The 20,557-nt window shown below is 39.7% G+C and overlaps 1 protein-coding gene across 1 annotated transcript in view; it reads left to right on the top strand.

Moving 5' to 3' along the window:
* The first annotated feature begins 19,318 nt into the window (after positions 1-19,318).
* The window catches only part of slc6a11b (solute carrier family 6 member 11b), a 45,144-nt gene continuing 43,905 nt past the window's right edge, over positions 19,319-20,557 (top strand). The window contains exons 1-2 of the mRNA XM_067432013.1: positions 19,319-19,538; positions 20,191-20,424. Coding sequence (XP_067288114.1) covers positions 20,202-20,424 — 223 coding nt within the window. The 5' untranslated portion in view covers positions 19,319-19,538; positions 20,191-20,201. The remainder of the gene's footprint in view (positions 19,539-20,190; positions 20,425-20,557) is intronic.

Raw genomic sequence — 20,557 nt, 5'->3', positions numbered from 1 at the left:
CCCGAAGGGCAATTTGCTTTGCAACCAGACCTGCACACATACATAAAAAACAGTTTAACATTAAAAAACAACACAAGACCACAGCCGTCCAAAAGTCTACCTACTACCCACAACTCCTCCCATACCAGAATTTAACAAAGAAACCACGGTAGGAATAAATTAATGTTTATACCTATTGCTTCTAACAGTAGGAAATCTGAATCTACGTCCAGAAGGTAGGAGATTAAACTCAGACTGTAGTGGATGGGAGGAATTCATTAAAATGGATTGGGCTTTCTTTACAACCTGATAATTAGTCATTAGGGTGACTCTGATGAGCTCCTATAATTTTACCACGGGTATTGACTAAATTATTCATCCAAGAGCGTTGTGCAAGTTTACATCAACAATGGAGCCGTGAACTTTACGTCCTTTTGTAAATCCAGCGTTTAACTGTTCCTGTAAGCGCTCGGTGTCACTGATGTAAACACAACAGCGTTCTTTTTCCACGAGGGAGTTTGACGTCACGGCATTTGTTTCAGGGCAGACCGTAAAAGAACGCAACACACACCGCTCGCGGACATCCTGTAGAAATCAACCAATCAGACGACGGCTTCGAAACTTCTGAAGTGTTTCCAGAAAAGTGTGCCATATGCATCAAACTTTCAGCCAGCGGTTCGTGCATGACGTCCAATGCTGAGACTTTATGTAACTAAACTCAACATTTCTGAGCTGCCAAAACGACTAATTTTCTACTTTCACGACACATAAATGAAAGCATCAGTGCATGACCGCTTCCACAGGAACACATCGATGCGTTTACATAATTGCATCCTTTGCCCTTCACTGGCACGGATACTTAAAGATGTAATTAGGTGACACCTTTTTACGATCGCTAGGAACCATTTCTGAATGTTCAGGAGCATTGTTGGGGCATTGCTATTGTGAGGAACTGAAAACCACTGACCATTGACCAACACACACACGCTCTAAAGTCAATAGTGCAGTATTTTTGTGTTATTTTAAGGGTGTGTTAGTGATATGAGCCTATAGGTGATGCACAACACACACACACACACAATGCAGTATTGAAGCTGAAGTAGCTAACAGAGAAATGGTACTCATTCTGTGTGTTTGTTATTGTGTGCACCATCAAAAACCAATAATGACTAACGCCCTTGGAGGTGTAATTAAGTGATAATATCTGCAGGGTACACGGCAGCTGATGCCCAGGCCACCTGCTGAACTCAAGCTGCCATTACTCCCACAACACCACTACTATATACAGTATGGACAGTTATATCTATTGACAATCTTATGAAACTCTATTCTTTACAGGACCAAATCCTTACTGAACTAAACTTTAAAAGTGCTCTGCTATGTGAATAGCACATGATGTAGGATAATGACAGAATTGTCTTCTTGCAATTTAGACCTTTAGGAGAAGAGTGTCGTTAGTAACACCAATAAATGAAACAAAAGAGATTAACTTGGAGGAATGGGTCACTGATTTATTTATAAATGACGAAGATCAGAGTACAATTTAGGAGCCATTTACTGAGTTACAAACATGTAATTTCTTGGTTACTAGACCTTTTATAAACACGTAATTCACATATCACAGTACATTGCTGAGGGTTCATATTCTACAGCAGAATGGCAACTTTGTCCCTACACCCATTCTCCACTAAAAAGACCCATTTATCCATCAGCTTAAAACAGTTGCACATTGTCCACGTTTGCTACATTTTAGGAATCATTAAAAATTTATTTTGTGCTGCAGGGTGACAAATCTTACAACAATGCACATGCAAACTAAGATTTGAATCAGAGTGCAACATATAGAGTACTTATAAACAGACCAGATTTATTTGGATTGATGAATTATATTTTTTATTCAAATTATTCCCAAATTGTTAGAGTAAAAAAACTAAAAATTCCTCAGTATTTTTGTCTTGTCTTCCAGTATAAATATCTAAACATTCTTAAATCGAGGCACATTTACAAGATACATTGAATATTATAATAAAGTCTTGTTTACTGAAAAACTGAACAAAATTAATGTACACTATGAAGCATTTGTCCCTCTATCGGTTAAAAAACAAAACTGCATGCATTTTGCAGAAGAACATTGTTTTGGTTGTGCTTATGGTCTGTGCATATGAATATGTTTCTTCTGCTGCTCATAAAACATTCACTACTAGTCTTAAAAGATATAACCAGTTTAGATGGAAAGATGACTCGTTACTGTAGCTTTACCCCACACTACTTCCATGAGAATAAACTCCAGCACCGCTACAACAACCATAATGACACGATCTTCACAGTCGATAATGTTTTACAGTCCAATCTGTTAGAGTACACATGGCAGTTTATCTGTTCAATAAAACACCTTACACACCTGTCGAGTAATGAAGACACCATCATCTCTCAGCTCATAGGGCCCTATAATTTCCACGATCACGGAATCGCAGATGGAATCGCGGAATTTGCATATTAACACGGAATCTAGTGTTGACACAGAATTTCCCAGAATTTTACATATTTGTAATGAAATTCTGTGTCGTGTGGGAGGAGAACATATGTCTGAGGAAAATGCAGACCGGGGGAAGCAAATCTTGGCGACACAACCCCTCCTGTCATTTCAGCTCGCTCTTCAAAACAATGAAAGTATGGCGAAGTTGGTCTCCACGGCTCTGCTTTCGTCAGCGAAAAAGTTAAAAAACTCGACGCTAACGGCGGTTTCAAACTGCACGCGCGCAATCAGCGCAGAAGCTTTGTGTATGGAGAGTGGGAGCCGCGCGGCCGTTGTGCTCAGGCAGCATTGGTCGCGCGCGCAGCTGAACTGCAGCTCATGTATTGCAAATACAGACAAATATTATCCATTCTGTCAGATTTTTCTGTGGTCTGCTCGACTCGACCCATATCATTCTCGTGCTTTGATTTATGATAGGCATATTAGGCAGCATATCTGCTGCAAATGCGACCGTGTTCCCCTCTGTTCCAAACACATAACAGGCGGTATATGGGTAGTTTACATGATAAAAGTAACCTTAAAGTTAAGATAAGCCTCTAGTTTAAATCATTTAAAGGGGCCTTCGAAGTTGGGAAAAAAACTTCTGGCAGTGTTGTGTTTTCGTGTATTTTATTTCTAACCTCTGCCATTAACAAACCCCTGCCACTAACTAACCCCTGCTACTAACTAACCTCTACCACTAACTAACCTCTACCACTAACTAACCTCTGCCACTAACTAACCTCTGCCACTAACTAACCCCTGCTACTAACTAACCCCTGCCACTAACTGACCCCTGCCACTAACTAACCTCTGCCACTAACTAACCTCTGCCATTAACAAACCCCTGCCACTAACAAACCCCTGCCGCTAACAAAACCCTGCCACTAACAAACCTCTGCCACTAACAAACCCCTGCCACTAACTAACCCCTGCTACTAGCTAACCTCTACCACTAACTAACCTCTGCCATTAACAAACCCGTGCCACTAACAAACCCCTGACGCTAACAAAACCCTGCCACTAACTAACCTCTGCCACTAACAAACCCCTGCCACTAACTAACCTCTACTACTAACAAACCCCTGCCACTAACTAACCTCTACTACTAACAAACCCCTGCCACTAACTAACCTCTACCACTAACCAACCCCTGCCACTAACAAAACCCTGCCACTAACAAACCCTGCCACTAACAAACCTCTGCCACTAACTAACCCCTGCCACTAACAAAACCCTGCCACTAACAAACCCTGCCACTAACAAACCTCTACCACTAACCAACCCCTGCCACTAACAAAACCCTGCCACTAACAAACCCTGCCACTAACAAACCTCTGCCACTAACTAACCCCTGCCACTAACAAACCTCTACCACTAACAAACCCCTGCCACTAACATAACCCTGCCACTAACTAACCTCTGCCACTAACAAAACCCTGCCACTAACTAATCTCTGCCACTAACTAACCTCTGCCACTAACAAACCCCTGCCACTAACTAGCCTCTGCCACTAACTAACCCCTGCCACTAACTAACCTCTGCCACTAACAAACCTCTGCCACTAACTAACCTCTGCCACTAACTAACCTCCACCACTAACTAACCTCCGCCACTAACTAACCTCCGCCACTAACTAAACTCTGCCACTAACTAACCCCTGCCACTAACTAACCTCCGCCACTAACTAAACTCTGCCACTAACTAACCCCTGCCACTAACTAACCTCCGCCACTAACTAACCTCCGCCACTAACTAAACTCTGCCACTAACTAACCCCTGCCACTAACTAACCTCCGCCACTAACTAAACTCTGCCACTAACTAACCCCTGCCACTAACTAACCTCCGCCACTAACTAACCTCCGCCACTAACTAAACTCCGCCACTAACTAAACTCTGCCACTAACTAATCTCTGCCACTAACTAACCTCTGCTACTAACTAATCTCTGCCACTAACTAATCTCTGCCACTAACCCCTGACATTTAAACTCATTTAATGTAGTTATTTTTTAACCAAGAATGTTACATAGTGCACCTTTAAGTGAGTTTGCTCTAAAAACAAGAACAAATATCTACCAGTAGGGTCAAAAATATCTTTTTTTGCAGTGATGTGTGAATATTACACGTGCATACTTAAACTTACATTATTTGTATAAATGCCTCTCATTGTCATTATCATGAAATAAATTTGACACTTTGTTTGGTTTTCGAATGACATGGAAAAAATGAATACAACATCAGAGTGATATATTGGTGGAGACAGATTAAAAATGACATTTCTTTATGATAATTAAAGTATATTTCATTGATCAAGGCTTTTTGGTCCAGTTGTTGCATGAAGACTTCATTATCTCTAATTTTCTCCGCTGTAAGCACACACATTTCTCTGATGTTTAACTTCCTTTTCTGCTCAGCCCTCCACCCTTTAACAGCCTGGGAGAATGAGAGAACACAAGGGCTAGTTATTCTCCTCCCTGGAACCAACATTGCCATAGAGACTCACGCTGTTTGTATTGCTCAACCTTGTTTTCAACTTTGCGCCTTTCCAAAGCCTTCAAAGGGGCTGTTTTAAATGCTTAGCAAGGGGCCACCTTTTATGCATCATGTCGCCGTGATATATGTGTGTTTCCCTTCCATCCTTTTCATAGGCTCGGTTACACAATGAAAGGAAGATACGTCCACATTGTAATTGTCCCTAATTACATCTGATTGTGGGACTTTATGGCTGAGGATGTCCATTTATCTGACTCTCTGTGGTCAGGCAGGGGACCCGGTATGCTTCACATGGTTTCTGATTTATAGCCCCAAAATGAACTCTTGATTATAGCCGTTGTGGACATACAACTAAAGAAAAAGAAAAAAAGGTATGGAATCATACATCTACATATTAGCTGTGAGTCCAAATGATCAAGCTCTGTGGATTTACACACAAATGGAATGGATTGTCATTCACAAAGTTCTACACATTTACTGCCCTAATGTGTCTATTTATTATATATGCTATGTTGCCTTAAGTATTGGCCCGCCCCTCCAAATCCGTCCCAGTTCAGGTGTTCAATCTCTTCATGGCCACAGGTGTATAACTCCAGCTCTAGGCCTGCAGACACTTCTACACACATTAGTGAAAGAATGGGTCGCTCTCAGGAGCTCAGTGAACTCAAGCGTGGGGCCGTGATAGGTTGCCACCTGTGCAATAAGTCCATTCCTGACATTTCCTCACTACTAAATATTCCACGCTCAACTGTTAGTGGGATTATAACAAAGTGGAAGCCATTGGGAACAACAGCAACTCAGCCATGAAGTGATAGGCCACGTAAAATCACAGAGCGGGGTCAGCGCATGCTGAGGGTCACAGTGCGCAGAAGTCACCAACTTTCTGCAGAGTCAACAGCTTCAGACCTCCAAACTTCTGTGTCCTTCAGATGAGCTCAAGAACAGCGGAGAGAGCTTCATGGAATGGGTTTCCATGGCCGAGCAGCTCATCCAAGCCTTACATCACCAAGAGCAATGCAAAGCGTGGGATGCAGTGGAGTAAAGCAGCCGCCACTGGACTCTAGAGCAGTGAGATGTGTTCTCTGAGCGACAAATTACGCTTCAGTCTGACAATTTCATGGACGAGTCTGGGTTTAGCAGTTGCCAGCAGAAACGGGACTTGCCTGACTTGCCATTGTGCCAAGTGTAAAGTTTGGTGGAGGGGGGATTATGGGGTGGGGTTGTTTTTCAGGGGTTGGGCTTGGCCTCTTAGTTCCAGTGAAAAGAACTCTTAATGCTTTAGCTTACCAAGATATTTTGGACAATTTCATGCTCCCAACTTTGTGGGATCAGTTTGTGGACGGCCCCTTCCTGTCCCAGCATGACTGCGCTCCAGTGCACAAAGCGTCGGTCCATAAAGACATGGATGAGGAGTTTGGTGTGAAGGAACTTGACTGGCCTGCACAGAGTCCTGAGCTCAACCCGATAGAACAGCTTTGGGATGAATTAGAGCGGAGACTGAGAGCCAGGCCTTCTCGTCCAACATCAGTGCCTGACCTCACAAATGAGCTTCTAGAAGAATGGGCAAAAATCCCCATAAACACACTCCTAAACCTTGAGGAAAGCCTTCCCAGAAGAGCTGGAGCTGTTAGAGAGGGTGGGCCGACTCCATATTAAACCCTACGGATTAACAATGGGATGGCAGTAAAGCTCATGAGCATGTAAAGGTAGGCATCACAAAACATTTGGCAATATAGTGTAATTTGACTGCTTTCAGTTGCTAATGACAGCTCTGAGCTCAATTAAACACATTTTACAATGTTTAAAGCCTTTCTGCACACTATCCCCTGAATACGGTGCAAAATTATATGTGAGCTTAATCATAAATGTGGACTATAAAGATACATTTCTCCTTTTTTTTTTGGATTACGATTTTCCAAAGGTCTAAATGATCGAAAATGACAGGCAATAAGGCTAAAAGTCATTTCCTTCACCTCATAGTGTAGTTTCAAACAGAATATGAGGGGAATTGAGGGGCTTTTTCTGTCTCTCTTGCATCAGAGAGGAATAGCAGTTCTTACTGTAAAACAAATGCTTTTTGCATCAGGTCATGGACGCTCATGTATATAGCGCCTCCTGGAGGAGGAAGAGCCGTGACACTTCCTTTAGCCTGATCCAGAATCAGTCATTTTATTTGATTCTGCTCCTAATGCGTTCTATTAACTGTTCCGTCTAAATGCATTTCTCTACCAAATGTTTATTTTGTGAATTATACCTGCACCAAACACATTCATTATTGTCCATAAGACTAGAAAGCAAGTCAATACAGTTCATACAGTCCTTTGCTTTTCAAAGCAGCTTTACAATAACAATGTCTTTAATTCCATAAGACCCTCATTTAATTAAATGGCGATGCTGGCAAGGAACAAAATACGTTAATGTTACTGGGGGAGGAACAAATATAATATATTACTTAGCTAATTAAATGATAGCAGCACCACATGCATAATGCATAATTTTTCAAATGTTTTAAAGCTCAAAAATGCTTCTTTGTACTGTATATATGAATGAAGGTGGTTCTGCTGTAAAATACCACACTTTACAGTACATAAACTGTTAATTTCAGCCATGTAATTAAACTATTTGCTACTCAGAATGTTCTGTTCATTTCATCAACAACAAATATAGTTTATATATAAAGTAATTTACAGTTGTTAGATGGAGAAGAACAGTAACATGATATGTATAATGCATCAGGCAATGTGTTATTAAGGTAAACAAAATACAAACTTTTGCTAATTTAGTTTTCAGCACACAAAAAGTGAAATAGTTTAAAGCGACCACATTATCTAATTACTAGGTAAGATTTTTACAAAATGTATTTTATTTATTTATTTATTTATTATCCTTTATTTTACCCGGAAATAATCCCATTGAGATTCAAAATCTCTTTTTCAAGGGAGTCCTGGCCAAGACAGCAGAAAAAAATAAAAATAAATAGATAAATAATAATAATAACAAACAAATTAAAAATACAATAAAATACATATACACACAAATAACCAAAATAAAACATTTAACACTTTAACATCATCTCAACAAAATCACCAGCTGCACTCAATAACATCACATGTGCATTTAGTACTTAAATAGTCCTTAATCCGAGTTTTAAACTGTGTCATTGTCGGTAGATACTCAAATTTAAGCTGTTTCTGCAATGTATACCAGGAAAAAGGTGCAAAAACGTTAAAAGCACTTTCACCGAAAACAGTTCGCGTTCGTGGGATATCATACATGATTTGCTTATATGATCTAAGATTACAATTCATAGCAGTGACTTTTGGAGTCAGAAGAGAACATAAGTAAGAAGGCAATTTACACAGTATGGCCTTAAAAAGAAAAGTATACCAGTGCTCCAGCCTGCGATTGTGCAAGGATGGCCAACCCACACTCTCAAACAAGCTACAGTGATGAATTGCTTCTGTTGCCATCCTTGTTATAAAATATATGTTAGTGGGTGGGATATATTAGGCAGCAAGTGAACATTTCGTCCTCAAAGGTGAAGCAGGAGAAATGGGCAAGCGTAAGGATTTGAGCGAGTTTGGCCAGATTGTGACGGCTAGACGACTGGGTCAGAGCATCTCCAAAACTGCAGCTCTTGTGGGCTGTTCCCGGTCTGCAGTGGTCAGTATCTATCAAAAGTGCTCCAAGGAAGGACCAGTGGAGAACCGGCCACAGGGTCATGGGCGGCCAAGGCTCATTGATGCACGTGGGGAGCGAAGGCTGGCCCGTGTGGTCCGATCAAACAGATGAGCTACTGGAGCTCAAACTGCTCCAGAAGTTAACCGTGGTTAGGCTTTTTTAACAACAATAAAACAATCGCAATGTTCACAAACCTGCTTTTGTATGAACCACTTGTTTAGATTTCTTTGAAAAAGGTTTAAAGGGGGGGTGAAATGCTGTTTCATGCATACTGAGCTTTTTACACCTTTAAAGACTTGGATTCCCATCCTAAACATAGACAACGTTTCACAAACTAATGTTGGACGTTTGATGGAGTATTTCTGTGTTAAAAATACTCCTTCCGGTTTCTCACAAGTTTCGGCGAGTTTTTTTCGAGTATGGGTCTACTTGACGTTAAATAGAGCGGAAGGTCCTTGTATGGGCTGTACGGGCTCTTCTCCCGGTAGGGTGCGCGCGCGTGACTAGAGGGAGAGAGAGGAAATGCACGCTGTAAACAGTCTCTCAGGTGCAGATCCAGTCGTCCGTGAACACTTATGACGCGCCGCGCTCCACTTTATTCCTCTGGGTGACGTCAAGCGACTTCAGCACTTCAGCACAGCATTCTGGGAAGGCAGCGCTGCATTTGAACCGATTTGAACGCAGAAATGACGGGAAGCTTCAAGGCATCGCTTCAGTCGCGTCTCAAAGTGGATCTCCACGGTCACTGCTGTCACAGGACTTCACCAAATCATACCAAAGAAGTGTGTTTTTGACAGAGCGGTCCTGCTTTGGAAGATGCCGGTGAGTAAATCAACTTCAAATGTCTCTGCTATTGGCTACCGTCGCATGAGTAAACATCAGTAAACGATACGATCGCGTGCTTCGTCATTCAAATGCGCTAACGGTTACTCCATTGTTGTTCTGTATAACGTTACACTATTCTGACTCTGACGTGCAAAACCGTTTTGCTTGCTACCTCTAAGGTCTAGTCACATACAATAGTCCATAAACCGAATCATGTCCTCATAAACTGCACACAAAGGCCCCTAAATACAGTACATACCACAGAGACGGACATCCTGATGTTGCCGTTTCTCCTGTTCAATTTATTTCAGCCTCAGATTTGATTGTGGATCATTATCTGTATTAGCTGAGATAGATGGGTTTCTCCACGCTCGAGGACGTCACCGCTTTGCGCGCTTGTCATTCTTTAGCTCCGCCCACACGATACGCCTCCAGGCGCTCGGTTTTTTTCGGAAAGACTCGGTACAGCCCAAATTTTTTTCATAAATATGATAAAACTAAAGACTTTTCGGAGATATGAAGGATGCAATACTACTCTATAGGTACTCAAGATTGACATGAGATCGACTGAAACTGAGTGTTTCACCCCCCCTTTAACTTAGTTCAACTGGCAGCTGTTCCAGATCTGAACATGTGGATTGTTCAAATGTAGTTTCCTCTTCGGTACGGCATGACCAATTCTGATTAGTTGCACCTCTTGTAGTAATCCCTTACTGCGTTGTTTTGTTATTAATTGGCATATGATATCTGGAGCATGTTTGTTTATATATTTAAAAAACATTTTAATTAGAGACAAATGTATAACATTTTCAAAGCTAAGCAAACTATATTTTTGTAAAATATTACAATGATCCCATCTAAATGGCTTTTTATCCAAGATTTAAGGCGTTTGTTTATATAGAGATGTAACAGGTTTGATAGTCGATTGAGAAACCTGACTCCAGACAGTCACACAATGAGATAAACGTGAGAAGATCATTGCATGTATAACTTGTTTTAGTGTCTAACTCTTTTTAGGGCTATAATCTGATGGTTCAACACAAACTTTTTTACATGCACATCCTATTTTAATTAAGAATCTAAAATAACACGAAAATATTTGAAATCATTAACTGGCTCTAATGCCTTTTGAATGATCTTAATTATAAAATGTCCTTCCTTCCAAATGAAAAACACATTCCCTTACGAAACAAAAATATATTGCAATATATTTGAAAATATCATGCAATATATTCACATATATGGGATTTAATATTTATATTTTCCAATATATTGCAATATATTGAAAGCGGCAATCATTCGTATATTTTGTAATATATTGCATGAATATATAATATATTTTATAATACCATCAATATATTATTCCATATATTAAAATATATTTCAAGAAAATATATTGGTAAATATATTTTCCTTTCGTAAGGGTTGAGACATTTCTGAACAATTCAAGCTCAAAATATTGTTCTGCAGCCTCTGTGACACACCAGTCATTTCATTAGTTAATATCTGCAGCTAAACGTGGAGTCTGTGCGGATACATAAATGACTGTGTTATCTGCATATAACTGATATTTAGTTTCTGCTCAACAATTTGGCAAATCATTGACATAAAGGAGAACAACAGTGGACCTAAAATTGACCCTTGAGGGAGACCCTATATTGAATGTCATTAATATAAAATATTAAATCAACTGTTCTGTTTACAATTGTATTTTGACAATTTAGTTAAAAAAATTAATAGCTGATGACAGACAAAGCAGAATCCCATTAATAGAGATTCATCTGTGTAACGAAACTGCTCTGAGACAGAAGATTGGTTGAAGATCCACACGCAGTATTTATTAAAGGGTAATCCAAAGTCGTAGTCCATAAAACAGGCAAAAGGTCATACACAGGTAATCAGTCCGAAAAGGCAAACAAAACAGAATGAACAGCCAAAAGTGTAATCCACAGAGAAGGCAAGAAATCAAAGACCAAGATACATGAAAACAGGGAAACGCTCAGAAATGCAGTTGTGACACTAAACAAGACTTCGCAATGAATGACAGAGTGAACAAGGTATATATAGGCAGAGGTAATGAGGTGATGAGACACAGGTGTAAACAGTGAGTGCTAATGAGTCCAAGGATTATGGGTAATGTAGTTTGTGATGGAGTGACAGTCCGGGGTGGAGTGCCCTCTGGTGGTGATCACGGGCACTCACACTGGTGAATTGTGACAATCTGAAGGCGGCAATTTTTTTTTAATACTGTGTATTAAATACCAACTACACTATTAATGTTTTACAAATGTCTCAATGTCTCTTATGTCTCCAGCTATGTGTATGTATGTATGTATGTATATATATATATATATATATATATATATATATATATATATATATATATATATATATATATATATATATATATGTTCATTATTTTCCATAATGTAATGATAAAAATTCAACTTTCATATATTTTAGATTCATTTCACTCCAACTGAAATATTTCAGGTCTTTTATTGTTTTAATACTGATGATTTTGGCACACAGCTCATGAAAATCCCAAATTCCTATCTCAAAAAATGAGCATATCATGAAGCGGTTCTCTAAACGAGCTATTAACCTAATCATCTGAATCAACTAATGAACTCTAAACACCTGCAAAAGATTCCTGAGGCTTTTAAAAACTCCCAGCCTGGTTCATTACTCAAAACCGCAATCATGGGTAAGACTGCTGACCTGACTGCTGTCCAGAAGGCCATCATTGACACCCTCAAGTGAGAGGGGAAGACACAGAAAGACATTTCTGAACGAATAGGCTGTTCCCAGAGTGCTGTATCAAGGCACCTCAGTGGGAAGACTGTGGGAAGGGAACAGTGTGGCAAAAAACGCTGCACAACGAGAAGAGGTGAGCGGACCCTGAGGAAGATTGTGGAAAAGGACCGATTCCAGACCTTGGGGGACCTGCGGAAGCAGTGGACTGAGTCTGGAGGAGAAACATCCAGAGCCGCCGTGCACAGGCGTGAGCAGGAAATGGGCTACAGGTGCCGCATTCCCCAGGTCAAGACACTTTTGGGCTACAGAGAAGCAGCACTGGACTGTTGCTCAGTGGTCCAAAGTACTTTTTTTCGGATGAAAGCAAATTTTGCATGTCATTTGGAAATCAAAGTGACAGAGTCTGGAGGAAGACTGGGGAGAAGGAAATGCCCAAATGCCTGAAGTCCAGTGTCAAGTCCCCACAGTCAGTGATGGTCTGGGGTGCCATGTCAGCTGCTGGTGTTGGTCCACTGTGTTTTATCAAGGCCAGGGTCAGTGCAGCTCGCTATCAGGAGATTTTGGAGCACTTCATGCTTCCATCTGCTGAAAAGCTTTATGGAGATGAAGATTTGGTTTTTCAGCACGACCTGGCACCTGCTCACAGTGCCAAAACCACTGGTAAATGGTTTACTGACCATGGTATTACTGTGCTCAATTGGCCTGCCAACTCTCCTGACCTGAACCCCATAGAGAATCTGTGGGATATTGTGAAGGGAAAGTTGAGAGACGCGAGACCCAACACTCGGGATGAGCTTAAGGCCGCTATCGAAGCATCCTGGTCCTCCAGAACACCTCAGCAGCGCCACAGGCTGATCGCCTCCATGCCACGCCGCAGTGAAGCAGTCATTTCTGCAAAAGGATTCCACACCAAGTATTGAGTGCAGAACTGAACATCATTATTTGAAGGTTGACTTGTTTTTGTATTAAAAACACTTTTATTTTATTGGTCGGATGAAATATGCTAATTCTTTGAGACAGGAATTTTGGGTTTTCATGAGCTGTATGCCAAAATCATCAGTATTAAAACAATAAAAGACCTGAAATATTTCAGTTGGAGTGCAATGAATCTAAAATATATGAAAGTTTAATTTTTATCATTACATTATGGAAAATAATGAACTTTATCACAATATGCTAATTTTTTGAGAAAGACCTGTATAAAAAATGGCTGTAGAATAAAAATGGGTTGTTATTATTTAATATAAATAATACAATTATTTTGTTTTTTTAATACAATTGCTCACAGCAGGATATACATATTTAATTGCCTGTTTTTTTATTTATGTAGTAATACTGCAGGCATCTTATGCTATCTGACGCCACACTACACTTGGGTCATGTGCTATGACGTTCAAATATTCCATAAAGATTCTCCGTTACTGTGAGCTCATAAAAATGTGTGGTGTTTGAAATTTTAGATTAATTATTGCGTGTCAAGCCGCCGGACACTGCTTGTCGTTTAATATTAACCTTTGTGCGTTCATGTATTCAGGAGCATTAGATGTCATGTTCTGTAGTCACAGCATGCGATACAAGAAAATAAATCACAATAAACACATTTTGATATTCATATTTGATATAAGTCACATATACACATTTATAAACTGGTCTGAGTAATATATACTTGGCCTTGATTCATAGATATAGGAGCATATGAATTATGATTTAAAAAATCAAGGGGACATATTTAGACGTAAAGCTACTGTGTGATGATATAAGCAGTGGTCAAGTTATGATTTTGTCAGTAATGGTACTTTAACAGCAATATCAGTCCAGATGAATAAGACAAATAAATAAACAAATAAAAACTAAATAAGATTTTTTTTTTTTTAAATTCAAACTTTATGATGCCATGGACCCCCAAATACGATTAACCTTTTTGAGGGACCACCATCCTAAAATTAATCTAATTCCTTTAGATTAAAGGAATTCCCTTCCTTTCCTTACCATCAGTATACCATCAGTATATTGTCCATTACCATTGTTGCTATTGCTTATTCCGATTACATTGTTAGTATAAACTGTTGTTATAAAAATTACTTGTTACTTGTGGTAACGCCACCATGATATAACATTTGTAAGTAATCCGTAAGAAAAATAACAATGAAGATTAACTATTAATCACTAAATGTGTAACTGGGGTGGGATTAAATAAGTAGTCTTCTTCCTACTCCCTTTCAGGCAGAATTCGATCGTCATATTTGAATACTTTATATTCTGTTTTTGTTTTGTTTTTTGTTTTCCTTGCACTATATGACTTAAATTATAATTTGTCTACCTTGTACTTTTTGTGCCATTGCCTGGAATAAATGAATAAATAAAATAAAAAATAATTAAAAAGATATGTATGAATAAAAAAACTGTTAAATATTTTTTTCACAATAAATGTATGCAAGCATCTTACATACTGCGCTAAGAATACCGCCTAACAACTCAGTGAGCACGATAAAGGGGACTATAGTGAGACAAACTCACTAAAGATACACAGCAAACATATACAATACTGAAAAGTATGTATACGGCAAGAAAGGAGAGACATTTAGAAAGGAAATGGTTAGAATGTTCCGCATCCATTTTTGCTTTGTCTTTGTATTCTCCGAAATTTTCTGGGGACCCCTAAGAACCTTCTGGAGGACCCCTGGGGGGACCCTCTGTTGTAAATTATAGGTTGCTTATATTGCAAAAATGCAGATATAAGTGAATTTTGTCTGCAGGGAGCTGTTGCCAGCATCTTTGGTGGCCTCTCTCTATGCAGCGTCCTGCTTCATTCAAGTTAAAATGACAACTGACCCTTAATTGAGGGGTGTATAGTGAGTGGGTCACTCTTTTCCATGCTGCTCAGAACACTAGGGGAACTAAGAGCTCCCGCCATACAAGCAGTTCTTCCTGTTGAGAGACAGAGCTAGAAAATCCAAGAGACTCATTGAGCTGCTTGGAGAAAGCCTTTGTGGTGGCTTGCAGCTTGAGGCTAGCTGTTCTCGAGAATTACCAGAAACACCGAATACACCATTTCACTGTAGCATTTGTTTCAATGCAATTCTAAATCTATCAGTGCCACAATATTTGTATAATAAATAGAACACAAACACGGCGAGCTAATAATATTCAAAAGGACAGAGCTATGACGCAACAGATCCCTGACTGATTCTTCCATAAGTCATTACTTTAGTACTGATGATCTAATTTAGACGATAAATAGAATAATGAGTCAAAATCCTTCTCTTTTATATCCTGAGACAAAAAGTCCAAACATTATCATTCCATGGAACATTTACAGAATATAAAATTACAAATATGCAAGGTACAACTAACTGATGAACAATATATATAGGGCTCTATGATCACACACCCGCCGCAGTGGGACGTCAGACGCGACGCAAGTGTGTGTTCTGCTCGTCTCAGCACGAAGCAGTTCTCATGTTCACGTCCAGCTCCACAGTGTTTAAATATTAAATGCACTGGCGCATCTGTCCCCTCGTGTGTGTGTGTGTGTGTGTGTGTGTGTTCCCCCATGGGCGTCTGGTCTAAACCAGGAGTGTTCAGGAGCATTGTTGGAGCGTTGCTATTGTGAGGAACTGAAAACCACTGACCATTGAGCAACACACACCTGCTCTAAAGTCAATAGTGCAGTATTTCTGTGTTATTTAAAGGGTGTGCCTATAGGGGGTGCACAACACACACACACACACACACACACACACACACACAATCACATGGTAATGCGTATCAATAGTACAAGTGTGCAATCTCGTGGAATGTATATGCCAAAATGAGTTTTGGCGTGCATATGCTACGCACTTTATGGCGTCTATATGACATGCTCTTGGGATGGGCGTGGTGGGGTGGGTGGTTCATGCGTATATTATTCCATAAAGTGCCTATCATATGCACGGGAAAAACTGTGTACCATCTGCACGCCAAAACACATTTTGGTGTATAGGTTCCACGAGATACACTCATACTATTTATATGTATTTTCGTGAGATTGGGCTCAACACACACACACACACACACACACACACACACACACACACACAAACACGCACGCACGCACACACACACTGGAGACATGTTCAGTCTCTCCTCATGTAAACAGTGAATCCTCCATGGCTCGAGCACAATTGGCTTTTAAAGGGAAAGGGAGATGAGACTCTTGATTTGTTTATTGCATTACGCCCCAAACACACCCATTACTCATTTAGAGGCTCAACCCTTTTGGACTATGACGTGACTGTTTTTTCCATCGTTAAACTAGCAAAAGTGGATTCAGACGCGCTCTAAGAGCTCCTGCGCCGTGAGCTTCAGACCCTGAGCTCAGATCGGTAAAATAGGGCCCAATGTGTTCAACAGGGTAAAAGGCGCCATTCATTTTATTCTCCTCTAAACCACGTGCTGTAGCACTTTACAAAACATATTTTTATTATCCACATGGAAATTTGACTGATCCTTGAAACACTTAATTCGGCACTAGTTTTGTCTAATATTTGATGGTTTTTTTTTTATGTTGTAGATTTAAGGAGCAAATGAGAATCACTAAAATTATTTAATAGATTTTGACAAGGATTGTTTAAATGATTTTCATTTTTTTCAAGCTAATTAAACGTGCAGTATGCAACTTTTGGCCACTAGGGGTCACTCATTCAAAATAATAACAACAGACGTACTTTGATGACGTCGGGAAAGTGCGTGGGCACATGGGAGTTGTTGTCATTGTCACTGTCAACCAGCGAATCTGGCATCTCCAGCAGAAAACATGTTCACTGACAAGGTAATTGTTATATTACATCTCTATTATTGTTAAGTTTAGTTACGGCTTTTCACTTTATATAAATGTCAATCTAATGAAATAGCAGCGAGCTACCGTTACTTAACAAACTTATGAGTAACGTTAGCTAATGTGTGAGTCAGAATGTTGTGCGGGCGGTCGCTATGTCAACATACCTATAAGTTGGTAGGCTATGTTGACATATTAACCGTGCATCATAATTTGAGTTACTCAAATTATAGATATGTTGACATGGCATCCGCGATTGTCGAACATTCTGTATATCAACTGTTCAATAAGGAAATACATTTCAATTTAGTTTATCATTACCAACATAAAACATAGTAAATGAGAGAACCAGCACCAGCAATACGTTGTTCATTGGAACACGCGCTGTGTCGCTCCCCACGTTCATCAATCATTCTAATAAACATTTATTTTGGAACTCAGAGATATATGAATAAGTAGATCATTATTAAATCGATATTATATCTAGCTAGTATCAACATATGATAAAAGTGACGGTCACCTTATATTAATTGACCAAGATAGTGGCATATTGTTACCTTATGAAGCTAACGTTACCTTCTCCAGCTACATATAAAACCAATAATAGCTAGTCCATCTGCGTTTTACACATGACATCATCGTGTCACCAAACATACGGATAGAAATATACTTTTGAATCAGTTTTAAAAAGTCTCAGTTTCAGTCTCCAAAAACACAGAATCCGCCTGTTTGAAAAGCCGATGCAATACAAAATGTATACGTATTCAGCTAAACGCGTCTCAATGTGGTCAAGATCGCTATGCAATATGCAAACATACAGCATGTTATGATTATATGATTATTATGTTAGCTGAATGGTTACTTAAATTACCTGTTTATTAAAACGCAAGCGAGATCAGCATATCTCTCTGCAGTCCGAGCTTGTCACGAAGATTTCGCCATCTTTCAAAGGCTTCTCCAAGGTTTACACGTCTCTTGCTTCTTCTACTGTCCCAAAATCTTCTCGGGTCATTTTTTTCACCCGTACGTTTGCGCTTTGTTGAGCTGGCAAAACGTACAGGCAAAGAGTAGTCATGATCCATTATCATACAGACTTTTTTATACGGGTGTTCCCCTTATACTGTCAGTGTTCCTCTTTGAGTTTGGCGGTTCCGCCGAGTTCCGCAAGAAGCAAGACGGAAACGTGGATATGACGTGAAAGACGGGCGACATAACGGAAATAAAGACACGGTCCGTGTCTTCGAATTAAAATATTAATTTCTCTGGATTTAGAAGTTAATTGGAACTGTCGGGATAATGTAAACACACAACTTTAAAAAATATATAACATAGATATAGTGATCTTTTATATTTTTAATGCTGAAACATTACATATTGTGCCTTTAAAGCAACAGTTTTTCCCAATAATGTAGGAATATGTAAAGGTATGGTATCTGGGGTAAACAGCGCCCCCTGATGATAGGGAGAAAGACAATAATTAACATTACAATAAACAGCGGATGACTTTTCCATTGGTTGGCAATTTAGATTGAATATCATATATTAGGTTGGGTGTCCACCTTAGAGATAATCACCACATTTATATTGGAATAATCATATTTAAAAACAATATTATATTAATCATATAATAAAATATAATGGATTGTTACTACAGTAAATATATATTAAATTATTATGGGATCTCCTTCAATGCTTTCAGAACCTTTACTTTTTAAAATTAATTGTTTTTTTTGTATTTTTAAAATGTATTTTTATATGAACATATAAAACAGCATATTTATTGAACAAAAATGAATTGTATTTATGAAAGCAAACAGAAAATAGTACAAACATTGCTGATTGTTTAGAACTAGACATTATTAAAAACATTATTTTAGCTGTCACACGTCAACACTTGACCCCCCACCTCACCTCACTTTATGCATTTATAAAATGTTTAACCAAAATAAACCACTTTTATGATTTATTTTCACACAACATCTGTTGCTGCATAAATGTTCAATACAATCATGTATATTTTCTGCACTGTGGGAGTATCATACACCATGGGAGTCATTAAAAGCCCATTTTGTCTTAAGGTGTACCTTTGTACCCTATAGTTTGGAAGCAGGAGTTTGGCTGTAAGTGTAGTGTTTTCAGGAGGTGTGTGTGTGTGTGTGTGTGTGTGTGTGTGTGTGTGTGTGTGTGTGTGTGTGTGTGTGTGTGTGTGTGTGTGTGTGTGAGCTGTACTGTAGACTCATGGCTCTTCTCCAGTGAGAGGCGGTGGAGATCAGATCATCTGAGCTCTGATCACAGCAGTAGGGAGCTGCTCACTGCCACAGTCACAACACTGTGACATCCATCAGGGATTTGCACTTTTCTTCTTTTTGTCTTTTTTTGTTTTCTATCAAACGCGCTCAGACTGAAGCATCCCTCTAAAGCGGGTGGTTATCGGGTGATCTGAGGAGGTTCACTGTACCACCTAAACCGGTAAGTGAGCTTCAGCTCGTTCACTATGATGGGTTTGCCTAAATTCGCTTAATTACTCTCGGCGACACTGCTGTAAACATTTCCTGCCAGCCAAAACACACTGAACATAACGCGCGCGTTACAACCAACAAAGACGCGACGCGACAAACTGAAACGCGTGCATTATAAGCAAGACGTGACGCGACAATTGCAATACATTTCAATGACATTTAACGAGTCAATTACAATTAGTAGACTCAGAACGCTGCTGCCTTCACGTGCTCTCGGAATGATCCTAAATACCGAGGTAAAAATTGCACATGAACCCCCTGACATTTTGAAACTTGAATGCAAATCACGACTTCAAAAGTAGGAATTATCAAATTTTCCGATAGCATGTGAAGGCAGCATTAAGATGCAGTGCATAAGAGGTCTCCAGACGCGCGTTTAAACTTTAACTTCTTTAACTCGACACGGGGAGACAAAGAACACGGCCATTAATGATGACACCAGATTATAACACGCTTCAGATTCACGTTCCGTTCATGGCATCGCTGGTGTAAAAACGCGTCCTGTTCCATCCATTCGAACGCGGCCCAACTTTTGAAATGAAATGTTCCCACTCCCAGTGCTGACATGTGCTTCAGCTACAGATGTAATCCATGTGTTTCAGGCTAGAACGTCATGACAGCCGAAAAGACGATCCCCATAATAAATGGAAAAGCAGATGATACGATGGACCCCGAAGCGTCGAACCCGAGCGCGGTGCGCAGCAATGATAAGAAGGTGGTGAACGAGAGGGGACAGTGGAATAATAAGATTGAGTTTGTGCTGTCAGTGGCTGGAGAGATTATCGGTCTTGGCAACGTTTGGAGGTTCCCATATCTGTGTTACAAGAACGGCGGAGGTAAGAGATTATTCATTCATTCCCATTCAATGACACACTTCACCAAATCCTGTCAAAGGCTGGGGGAGTTTTCTTTCCTTTGCCCTTCATGGTAGATATGAACATGCTTCTTATTTATGCAACCTAAAGTATT

The sequence above is a fragment of the Pseudorasbora parva genome, chromosome 22 (genome assembly GCF_024679245.1).
Source record: "Pseudorasbora parva isolate DD20220531a chromosome 22, ASM2467924v1, whole genome shotgun sequence".
NCBI classification, from domain to species: Eukaryota; Metazoa; Chordata; class Actinopteri; order Cypriniformes; family Gobionidae; genus Pseudorasbora; species Pseudorasbora parva.
The sequence above is the reverse complement of the archived record's forward strand: the minus strand, read 5'-3'. Positions and strand labels throughout refer to the sequence as shown.